At 41.3% G+C, this 12,623-nt stretch overlaps 1 protein-coding gene across 1 annotated transcript in view; it reads left to right on the plus strand.

Moving 5' to 3' along the window:
• Positions 1-12,623, plus strand: part of unc13bb (unc-13 homolog Bb (C. elegans)) — a 62,736-nt gene that overhangs the window by 27,283 nt on the left and 22,830 nt on the right. Inside the window, exons 9-10 of the mRNA XM_088011154.1 lie at positions 8,812-9,111; positions 9,181-9,271. Coding sequence (XP_087867280.1) covers positions 8,812-9,111; positions 9,181-9,271 — 391 coding nt within the window. The remainder of the gene's footprint in view (positions 1-8,811; positions 9,112-9,180; positions 9,272-12,623) is intronic.

Raw genomic sequence — 12,623 nt, forward strand, 5'->3', positions numbered from 1 at the left:
TGAGGAACAGAACAATGAGCCAGCAAGAAGTACAAGAAACCTCTAAACCAGGCTTCATTCGACAACAAACCGTTCCACCTCAGCAACCTTCGCAACAAGGTGGTCTTTTATCTGGTCTTTTCAAATTTTCTTCAGCTGACAGTATACATAAACAAAGCCAACCATCAGCACAGCAGCATGGGATTTCCTCAAGTAAATCAAGTCACGAGCAGCCAAGACAAAGCGATTTCCCAATTTCTAACCAAAATCAGTCTCAAAGTAGCACAACCCAAACAGCTCAAGGAACTGGACTGTTTTCTGGACTATTTAAATCCTCTTCAGAAAATGTGACTCAGCAACAGCCACACAAAAGCCTCCATGAGATTACAGTAAATCAACAAGTCAAAGTGCCTTGTAGCCAGCCTTGCCCAACACAGACAGAGATGGCAAGTCAACCGGGAGTGCTTTCTGGGTTGTTCAACAAGTTAACGAAAACACCTGACAGTACAGACCTGACCTGTCAGAAATCAGCAGAAAAATCAATACAAGAAAGGGACATTGTTTCTACAATCACAAAGACAACTCCACACCAAGACCAGGCCCTTCATTCCCTTGCAAATTTAAAACAGCAGCCCTTACAAGGACATGTAGATAAAGATAAAATGATTCATGGTGCTGATCAGCAAGGTTTTTTGTCAGGGTTGTTTAGCAAAAGTGCAACTGAAAGCTCTTGTTTCAAGGAAGCAAAGATGGGAGGTCAGGATGCAGAGCAATCAACACAGTGTGCCAAGACGACGGGATTATCTTCAGATTTGATAAAAAGTAGTACCACAGGTTTTGCAAATGAGAGGGTGGAAAGATCTGCTCCAATTTGTCTGACTCCAGGACAGAGTAAGCATGCTTTAATTAGCACACCTGTGGCCATTCACAATGAGAGTCTGGACCTGAGAACTTCAGCTGCTTTTGCAAGATCTCTTCAAAGTCAGGCAACGCACTATTCATTTAGCACAGGTAATCTATCTCAGCTATACTTCTCTCATCCTCTTCCTTCAAATAACCCAATGGCTTACAGCACAGGGAATATTCACTCCCATTTTGAGAGCTGTACTACTTCTCCAGTCATGACCCTGGAGTCTTTTAAAGGTGGAAGTGTCCCCTCTTTGTTTGGGATGACAAATCAGAACCTTTACCAAGGTAATTTGTCTGAGTATGGGATTAGTCCGTCATACGATGAAAACCAGTGGATCCGTGAAAGTGCTCTTTGGCAGCAGTTTCAGAATGAGTCTGTAAGCTACAACTTTCAAGGAGAAGATCAAAGGTACACACAAAACTGTGAAGGCATGCCATTACCGTCATCTACGCTTCACTGCAGCTATTCAAATATTAATCACCCAGTGAATGACATTCTTTGGCAAGATGTTGCACATCATGAGAAACAAATGGTATCACATTCATTTGAAGGACCAGGAAATGAATACCCCCAAAGAAAGTCATGGAACAGTTATGAAGACTTAGGAAATGTTGAATGTTCATCTAACAAAGAAGCTGCTCTGAACTTAACAACTAACCACAGTAATGCAAAATTTGGGAAATGGCATTCGTTTAATGATGGCAGTTCTTACAGCTTGAATGGAGTCTTGTATCATGAAGGCTACTATGAGGAGAACGCACCAAGCTTGTCTTACTCAGCAAACTGGCAACATGCAATGGAAAGGGAAAATGCACAAAATGCTCACACAAACTATTTAAGTCAATATAGTCAATTTAACTCGAATAGAAACTGTTCAGCAGGTGCTAATGTTGAAACAGAAGACTCGCTGTACCTTGAAGACGCTGAATGGTATCAGCAGTGGCTTTCCCTTCTGGAGCAAGGGATGTGGTGGCCAGCAGAGGATGGTGACTGTGGGTACTTTGTTTACACAGACCATGAGTATATTTACGCCTTACTTACAGATGCAGCAGGTGAATATGTGTATGCATGTACACCTGAAGGTGAATCATGGGACAACGGACAGACTTTAGATGGTCTACCCAGTGCTTGGCTACACAATGAAATGGTCCTGGTCTGTGGTTTTAAAATTCCACTTTACAATGAGGATGAGCTTCTTTGGCTTCCTGGTAAAAGTCATGGCAATCCTCAACTTCTCAATGCTCCCCTGGATTTATCCGCTGCATACAGAAAAGGAAACCAGATCATGAATTTAAATCTCCAGCAGTTCACTGAAATGTTTGAAAATTCATTTATGTCTCAAGGGCAGCAAGGCATGGATTTTGCATCTTATAGATTAAACAAAGTAAGAGTGGATCCAAGACAAACTTCTTATGGGTATCAAGATTACTACCAAGATATTATTGATCTCTCATGCCATCAAAGAGACCACACCAGCCTGCATTGGAACAACCATGAAGTAAAGAAATTGCTTGCTCAGAAAGTTTCTGTTTCTCTAAACTCTACTCCTGTTGAGAATTTAAATCATCAGATCCTTAACAAATGCTATCAACCTAGCCAACGGCGGCGTTCTTCTACTGCTGTTACAGTGAAACATGTAGATGATGTTTCAGAGGATGAATGGAGAAAACGGGTGTCTCAAGCTGAAGAATTTCCCAATAGGCAGGTCAAAAAGATTTCTTCCCTGATATCATCTTTTGTTACCAAACCATCCCAAGTGGAGGTGAAAAAACCTGGGGAGACGTCCTCTGATCAAGCTAGTCTGAAACAAACTAAGAACATTCTGTCATCAGGCCTCCAAAATCTTAAGTCTAAGATTATCAAAGAAGACTCTTCTGCTGCTGTTGCCCCTTCAGAAAGTAATAAACAACAAACTTCGCAGGGTAGAATTTTACCAACGGTTCCCTCAGTTGCTCAAGTCACCCAGCCCTCAACACTTTCAAGTACGACTTCACATAAACCACGACTTTCACGCCAGACTACGATGGTACAGCAAGCATCCCCACCAGCAACAAAACCCAATGTTACTGCACCCATTGCATCAAAAGAATCTATTATTAAACCAGCACAACCTACGCCTGCAACTGACAAGACAGTTGATACAAAAGTTGAAAAGCCACCTGAACAACCACAGGGAGGCTTTATGGGTTTTCTCAAGTCTGCTGTAGGCATGGATGAAATCAAACCAGATATCCAGACATCTTCTCAGCCATCTCCTAATCTTCAAAGCAAGACCGGGAGCACTACTTCCTTAACAGGCAGTGCTGCTGGAAATAAAGAGAGTACAGGTGTGTCAAATCTCTTTGGTTCAATTGGCAGCTTGTTTAGTACTGAGCCCTCACCACCTCCACCACAAAAACAGCAAATGAAACAGAGTGTTACAGAGGGTTCACTTTCATCTACGTCTAAATCAAAAGGTGAAGTAAGACAACAAACAGGTGACCAGTCTGGTCCAACACAGAGCCAGACACCAGGCAGAAGTATGTCTGAGGTTTTCTCTTCTAATTTACCCAAAGGTGTTGAAACTAGCAAGTCACCAGTTACAGGGCAAACAAAACAGGAGGTAGGAAATAAACCATCTGGACCATCTGGTGGACTTTTTGGATTGTCCATCGGCGATGTGCTGGTTGGATCAACACCACAGACAACGGCACAAGCTAGTGCTCCACAGGAAGAATCATTTAGTAAAAGTATTTTTTCAATGTTTACGGGGCCAAGTCCTCAACAGGCTGCTCCTAAACCAGAACCCACACCTCAAACACATCCACCAAGTGCAGCTCAACAACCTCCTCAACAAGAAACATTTGGTAAAAGTCTTTTATCAATGTTTGGAGGATCAACAACCCCTCAACCCCCTAGCCATATGAAGCCGAACACTGAATCTTCACAAAAGTCTACTGTTCCTCCAAAAGATCCTCCATCCTCAGGATTTATGTCAATGTTTGGTGGGCCCAGCACCCAACAATCTCAACCTCAAACAGAATCTTTTCTCGGGGGACTTTTACAAGGGTCATCAAGTTCATCGGAACGGACAGTGAAAGGACTGTTTTCAGTGTTCAGTGATGCCGGCCCTCAACAACCTCAGCCACCGACCACTCCATCTCACCAAGCAGCTCCTCAGTCACAAACACAGCAACAGCAGGAGCCTCAGGCACAGTCTACACCAAAAGTACAACCTCAACCACAAGAGCCGACTGCTGCTTCTGTTCTCGGAGGTCTGCTAGGTGGATTATCTGGCTCCACTGAAAGTCCACGAAAAAATTTGTTTTCCATGTTTAGTGGCCCAACAAATTCTCAAACACCAAATATTCCCTCTACACCAGCAACTGTGTCACCACAACAACAAACTCCCAACTCATCAATTGGTTCCAAAGAACCCCAACAACAAAAATTATCACAAAAACCTGATTCCAGTAGCCATTGTCAAGAGATGAGCCATTCAGAGACTGGCGCTGCCAGTGTTTCAGGTGAATTGCATTCTGGCATGCCAGGTGACATTGCTTTGAGTACCACAGTGTCCAATAAAGAAGAGACCACAATTGCAGACATGGAAGTTTCATCTGACAAACCTAAATCAGAGGCTACTGGAATGCCTAAGGAAACCAGTGCAGCAACGGCACCCCAGGATGCTGGTACTACTAAAGAATCATCAGCTCCTGGTTTGCTTTCGATGCTCACTGGATCAGGCCCACATCCTCAACCTTCTGGAGGATTTAGCTCAGAAGGTCCAGGTAAAGGGTTGCTTTCTTTATTTTCTACACCAAGTCCTGAGGCTGCCAGCAGCCAGACAGGACCTTTGCCTCCAGGATCTTTACCAGCATCTTCAGGCTCCAAAGAGCCACCAGGCAAAGGTTTGTTCTCCATGTTTGGAGGTTCTGCTCCTGAGCCTTCCTCCCAGCCTGGAGGTTCATTGTTAGGGGCAATGTTTGGAGGGTCCTCATCTCAAACTACCACGTCTCAGACTGGAGGATCATTACTTGGTGGTTTATTTGGAAGCTCTCCATCTCCACCTGTGTCTCAGGTTGGTCCTACAAAGACTGGAGGGTCTATTCCTCAGACTGCAGGATCACAGACAGGGCCATCATTACTTGGAGGCTTATTTGGTGGATCTGGTCCTCAGGTTGCTGGATCTCAAACATCTATTTTGGGTGGGATTTTTGGAGGCACAGCACCCTCACCTACAGTGCCTCAGACAAGTTCAACAACTCAAAACAAAAGCTCTCTACTGGGAGGGATTTTAGATGGATCATCTTCCCAAACTGCTACAGCACAAACTGGTACATCTTTTCTTGGTGGTATTTTACCAAGCGTTGGTGCTAATGATGCCTCTAGTAAAGGTGTGTTTTCAGCATTTAGTGGGTCTGGTCAAACTACAGCACCTACAGAAATGGATAAAAACAGTTCTGACAACAAAACATCTACTGCTGTTGAAACAGGTTTAATTGATTCTGCTGCCCAAAGCACTGAGCAGAAGGAAACACAGCAGCAACCTGAGGGTAAAGGTCCTTGTCTTGAGGTCAGTGCATCAACAACTGATACCAATATCACAGATAATTCCCCAAGCACTGAACAATCAGCATCTTTAACTGAAGATAGTCAGTCTAAAGAAGTAGAATCCTGCACACAACCACAATCTGAACTCAAAATTAGTGCAGCTCAAGATCTAGCAACTCCTAAAGTAGAAGAGGAAAAAGTGGATCCTTCGACAGTTAGTCCTGCAGTTGAGACACAGCAAAAACCTCCAGAACCAGACAAGTCTTCCATTGATTCAGCAGCAGATGCTGTTACTGGCTTTATGTCTTCTCTGTTCAAACCTGCATCTGCTCCTACCGAAGGCTCTCAACCAACCCAACAGCAGAAGAACTTGCCTTTTGGACAAGCTCCTACAGGTCAGACTGGGGCATCACTGTTGGGAGGACTTTTTGGAGGGTCTAATACTCAATCACCAACTCCCCAAACAGGTGGATCTTTACTAGGAGGCTTATTCAAAGGAGCTACTCCACAGTCTGGTCCTCAGACCACAGCACCTGTCACTGGGGGGTCAATATTAGGTGACATGTTTGGAGGAGGATCCACTGCCAAATCATCAGCTGCCTCGAGTGGTGGATCACTTCTGGGCGGGATGTTTGGAGGTGCAGGGGCAGGAGCGACTTCACAGCCAGGCGGTTCTCTGCTTGGAGGAATGTTTAGTGGCCCCACGGGGCAGGCTGCAGGACCACAAGCTGGAGCATCATTACTAGGAGGCATCGGTGGATCTCTGTTTGGTGGTTTAAGACAACCGCCTAAACCCCCTGAACCAGTGCCAGCTAAGCCGAGGTTGGCTACTCCTGCTGCTCCTGCTGCTGCTGTCACTACTGCTACAACTCCTTCTACAACTGCCACTACTACTGCAACTGATCATACTGCTACCGATGCTACTACTGCAGAAAATGTCAGTCTTGCTGCCACTACCACTGCTACCAGTACTGCTACGACTGCCAGTAGTGATGCAACAGTTGCTAATACCTCTACCACTCTTGTAACTTCTACCACAGCAACTTCAAAACCAGGTTCGCAGTTTGAAAATGAAAATGTCTCACCAGAAGTAACTCTGCCTATTTGTGAGAGTACAAATGAGAAAATGGATCAAACTGAAGAAACGAACAGTAGCAGTAATGGACAGGCATCTGGTGCATCTTGTCCAAAGGTTTCTGAAGTGAGTGAGTCAAAAGATACTTCAAAAGAACTTACTAGTCAGGCAGAAAAGACTGAGCAAGAAATGACAACTGCAGATAGACAAGTGATACATGAGAAACCAATGTTCATTGAAGAAAAACCCAACACTAATGAAAATGTCAAGTCAGTTCCTCCTCAGTTGGATGTTAGAAAAGCTACACCAACTGATCAGCCTTCCAGTGGTGCTGAACAGCCTCAAACTAAGTCTTTCTTGGGTTTTATATCTGCGCAGAGTGACGCAGGAAAATCTCTGGGGTCGTTATTTTCACCTGCTATGCCATCGGTTGTTTCAGCATCACCTCAAACAGAAGGAACCGGTGGTCTATTGTCAGGACTGAAATCCTTTTCTGGAACCTTGTTTCAAGAAGAAAAAAGCGTCACAGGGAAACAAGAGCCAACTACATCATTGTTTGGGGCGAAAATTAGTTTTCCATGGCAGGCAGAGCCACCAAAGTCTCCAACTTCCCAGGTTACAACAACACAACCCCAGTCTGTCAACAAGGCAGCAAGTGGTCAAACAAATAGTGCACAAAAGGCTCCAACACCTGACCCCCATAAAACCGAACTGGTAGGTTCTGCAGATGACATGGTAAACCCCCAGATTTGCATCTCCGCTCCTGATGTAGATCCTTCAGCATCCCAGACCCTAACGGAGGAGAAGCTTGTAGAAACAGACCCCTCTGCAGGTTCTGCCGCAGGAGTGCAGCTGGACACCCAATCCAAGAAGGATCTATTGATTGAAAAAAGGCCAGTAAAACCATAATCAGTGGTATCCCCCTTCACCATTTATGCTGCATTGACAGCTTTTAAAACTGTATATTCCCTGTCCAGCTCTGCAGTCCATTGTCTCTTGCATAGTGTGGTTGTGAATTTATTGTCTGACTCCACAAAAATTTTAAATTCTCTCAAAACAGAACTCCACATAAATTTACGGCAGAATAATTATTTAGACAGATTTCTTCCTGTATTTGTAAATTTAGTTGTTTTGTCAAGAGCTACCATGTGTTTTGTCTGACTATGGAGTTCTGATTTGATCAAATCTGTTGTTGAAACTGTTTTACACTGTATGAAAAGACATAACATTTTTCCCCTCACTTTTTGAGCATAAATATTTAGGTCTGTTATGATTATGAAATCTGCTTTTGGCTGTTAATTGCCAGAGTAAAACTGAAATTTTCTTATTACTTTCTTCAGAAGTTTAAAATACATTTAGAATTTAACATTATTAGGGTTAGTATTGGTATTTGTTCATTATTTGGTTGAAATTACCTTTTGAACTGCTTGAATTGGGCTTTCACTATAATTTGCTAGAATTTCTCTCTCACTGAGCTGGTTGGCTGTTCGGTCAACTCAACTTTTTTAGCTTTAACTATAATTTTGAGGGCAAATGGTCACTCCAAAATATTAAGTTTGTTGTCCTCAAGTAACTTTGTGACCCATTTGTTTTGGTGTTCATGATCATTCGGAAGACAAATTATTCTAGTATTTAAGGAAAAAATACTTTTGGTAGCCCCAAGTGACCTAATAAAGGAAAATTAGATTAATATCAGTCAGTTTTTTTATACAGTGTATCTGGTTCCAACTTCATGTTCGTCTGGTGTTGCCATAATCTGTGTTTTATCCCAACAAACAATGTCTACTCTTAAATATAAGAGATTAAGTCTGCATATTTTAAACATTCAGCTCTTTGTCTGGAAGTTTCTACTTAAAATAGGAAACAGAAAGAAAATATGCAGAAGCAATTGTGCAAATAATCATCCTTGTTTTCCTCACACCAGTGTGTAATGCACCATCTCTATGCAGTTTTTACCATTTCCAACATGCAGCAGGAAGGTTGGGTATCTAATTTAAGGATTTATGTGGTGTGTGTGTGTAGTAACCCAGCTAACACTTTAGAAAGATTGTTGTTAAATTGACACTTTATGTGCACATGGCTTGTAGCAGGTAAGTGGGATTTATTAAAGCTAGTTGTATTGTTTTGAGGTTTGAATATTACAGTGGACCTGTGGGATTAGGTTTTAAATTCCACTGAAAAATCCCCCAAAAATCAGGGATCCACGGTAATCTCAACTGCAATGATTTAACAATCCCCACTTATCTGATTTAACTAAGAGAAAATGTCCCGTCAGTTTCTGAATGTTTCCCTCACTCCTCTCTCACAACTGTAGTCCGGTGGAAAGTAATCGTTTCGGGTCGTCTGGGAACCTGAGCCAGGCTAGCTCGCAGCTAAGCGAGACCGGCCACGAGAGCACCGGCGGCTCCGAACTGGAAGAGTCTTTCCACTCCTACCACAGTACCGGCTTACACCCGTCCACCAGCGGCCAGCCGCGTCCCACCAGGCCTCCCACCGGGCCTCCCACCAACGGACACTCGACTGGCAGCGAGAAGGATGTAGACATTCAGTCCAATGAATTACTGCCGCGTTTAAAGAGCGACGCATCAGAAAAAGACGCACCGAAACTCCCAAGGTAACGTTCTGGTTCGGGTTTCTACTCTTTTACTGAAAGTGGATCTGTGATATTAACTCTCCCTCTTAGATTCCATGATGGAGGCCAGCCGTTGCCTTTCTCCCCGTCTAGAGTCCGTTGGCTGAAAGCCATCAACAAAGTGAGGGTTCAGCTTCGGGAGGTAAAAACTTCATCATCTTCTCTTTACTTTATGACTTCTTTTCCCAACACAATACACAAAGATGTATTAAATAAACTTTGTAACGCTTTGACATTCTGGTTGAGTTTAACCTCTCTTGGTGTTTCAATATAAGGGAATGTTTGACATTTCTGTCTAGTTTTTCTGTCAAATACCATTTTTACAGTCAGTCTTAAGTGGTTATGTTTTTAAAAAGACTGACCTTCAGCAGAAGTTGCATATTTCAGCTGCTACAGTATGAATGGCTTTCATGTTATTGTTTACATATGGGAATTTCACACGTGCACTCAACACTGGAGGTTCATCCATAGCTGCGCTGCTGCAGCAGAACAGCTCTATTAACTGAATGACACCCGGAGATGTTGGTATTATTAATTAATTTCCTGCGTTATTTTTCCCTTTGCTGTGGAGCAAAGGGAAAATAACGCAGGAAAACCTTTAAAGAAAAACTCAAAATCACTTTTGTCCTCAGTCTGTTAGCTATGCTACATGCAGACTCGTTGCCATGACAACTGACAACAACGCCACTTTATGTTTCAAGATTCAACACCAGAAAACACTCAAACATTTCCCACACAAAGAACAGTCAGTTACAGTTTCATGTTTTTAGGCTCGATGTTTATTTTGCGATTATTAAGTGATGGCTGTGGTGGATTAGCTACTGCTGCTATTAGCTAATCCAACACAGCGGTGGTTGATTAGCTAATTTAAACACCTGCTTGACTGATGATGTGTGTACGTCACTTTTTAAAAAAGTTTTTAGCTGAACCAAAAATACACAGAATTCCACATCACATCTATTTGTTACGGTTGTCATAGTCATGCTAGCATAGCCAACCTACTTTGCTTTCCCTTGCTATTTTTTTCTTAATTATAACTTTTTCCTGACCCTATTTTACTTGTTGTAGTGTTGACAACTAGACGATGTCCTTTATTTTTCATAGATTATAGGAACATTTAAGATTTAGCACGTTATGTTGACAACTTGAATCCAGTATTGAAACAATCAACTAATTTTGTACTTAATTAGTTACTGAAGAACATCACACAAAATTATACAGAAAAATATATATATTGCACTTAAGATGGAGAAAAATATCTTTGCCTGAAAAAGTGGCAGTTTTAGCTCCACCTGGTTCAAATAAAAAAAAAGATCTCCTAATAAGCACCTTTTTCTATTTAGCTATTAATTAGTCAACCCAAAAAACAGTGAAAATATCAGCTGTACTCTGTACTGATATTAGAGAAATGCAGAAATGTTTGAGCGTTTCCACATGTTGATGTCAGGAATATGTTTAAGCTGAAGATGCTTCCTTTGCCACATTGATTGAATGAAAGGAAGAATTTGCTGCATTTCAGCCTCAGATTAGAAATTAGGCAGAAAATACGGAGAGAGAGGAAGAGGAGCGGCACTGAATGTGGTGGGAGGGAATCCAGGATGACTTTCTGAGGAAACCGCGTCTCCTCCCATCATTCTTCTCCTTTAGTGGCTTAAATTAAAGCTGTAGCTGTTAAATCGTCTGAAATGTAGCAACACGTCTTATAAAGCAACAAAAAAGCTTCACAGATTCTCACCATGTGGCTCTGACCTTCATTTATTCCCAACAAGGTAAGGTCTGTATTTAAATATTTACTTATTGGTGTTTTTGGCACAGTTAATATTTGGCTTTTGATTCGTTCTCTGAAATTTTAAAACACCAAAGTAAGGACAGATTTTTGTTTAAGGTAGATTTAAACGTTTCCTTCCTCTTATTTTAAAACTCAGATTTGTTTTTGATTTTCATATCAGCTTTAATTTAGTTTTTAGAAAACCAAACTGCAATTTGCTGCCTTCAACTAATAAATAGATGCTGAGGAGGATCAGGGCCAAGAAAGAGGAAAAATATTATTTTATTAACAGAATTCTGACGTTTCTTACTTTTTTCCATTTATCCATCCTTTTGCCATTTCTTCATTGCTTTCTTCAGTCTTTTGTCCTTTCATTGTTTTTTCCTTCCTTCCTTCCTTCCTTCCTTCCTTCCTTCCTTCCTTCCTTCCTTCCTTCCTTCCTTCCTTCCTTCCTTCCTTCCTTAACTAAAACTCTCCAACAGGAAATAACTGAATCACCTGTTGAATCAGGTTTTATTTAGTTTTCTTCCCTGTAAAGTGTCGTCCGTTAATCTCGGAGTGATCAGTCTTTGAAGCCGGTTGGGGTTTGAATGATTGACGTAACTTAAGAATTGGTTTGTCGTCTAATTGCTGCTCCGCCTCTCCAGAGCTCCTAATTACAGGCAGCTAAGCAGCTGCTGGTTGTTCCCTCCACACATTTAGCTGAGACGTCGCTTTAAACTGGACTGTTTGTCTGATTTCTGCACTGTAAAGACTATAGTTGTCTCTCAGACTAAAATAGATCCTTCAATTGTCTGTAAGACGACAATTTATCCAACAAGTTGAACTATAATTTGGTAAATCTTTAATTTTTCTGCCGTTACTGTGGGAATAGCCAGATATTTATGTAGACTGTATAAAAAGACACGGATATTCAAACAATTTTATGTAAATTTAAACACATCAGTCAGAGTTCAGGAAGTAGACAGGTTCTGTGGACCAAAGCAAAAAAACCTTGTAAATATGTTGATTAGTAAGAAACCTCCATTTTCCAGAGTTTCCTACTGAAAAGCCGCTCCATAAAGAAGAATCAATATGAAACACCAGCTAATACATTAATTTTCAGAAACATCTGCGTATGGATAGCAACTACACAGTAACTAGATCACATATTGGGAGAAAAGAAGGTACGTCACATCTCTACTGTGAAAATAGATGATATTATGGAGAAACGTTTTAAAGAATCACTGATAAAACATCTCAAAAACTTAAACTTTGGTCACAAATGGGTCTTCCAAATGAACAATGACCCAAAACATAAATTAGCTATGAGGCTAAAGGACAAGAAAGTCCTTTAACATTTGAGGAAAACCGTGTGAATTGTTTTGTATGACATAATTTTATAAATTCTGATATTTGGCTAGTATAAGAATAACTAATAGTCTAATTATAGCTAAGTTTTAGGAGATTTAATTAGATTTAACATCAGAAGGGGAGGGAAAACAGTATTTTTATAAAGTGTGCAAATATCTAGTTTCAGCTGTAAATCTATTTTTTGTTCTTTAAAAATGACTAATTAGATTAGCTGTAATTGCTGTTAATGTAATATAGTTTCTCTAGTTCTTAAACTAAAACATGAAATTGCCAGGTGAAGCAATAATTTATTGGCTGTCTGATCATGATTATCTATAAAACTACTGAAATCATGTTTCTTTTTCCCTTCTAACGTCAACAATAAAGACTTACT

Source organism: Poecilia mexicana, unplaced genomic scaffold, assembly GCF_051168715.1.
Source record: "Poecilia mexicana isolate PSO_F unplaced genomic scaffold, ASM5116871v1 scaffold_12, whole genome shotgun sequence".
Taxonomy (NCBI): domain Eukaryota; kingdom Metazoa; phylum Chordata; class Actinopteri; order Cyprinodontiformes; family Poeciliidae; genus Poecilia; species Poecilia mexicana.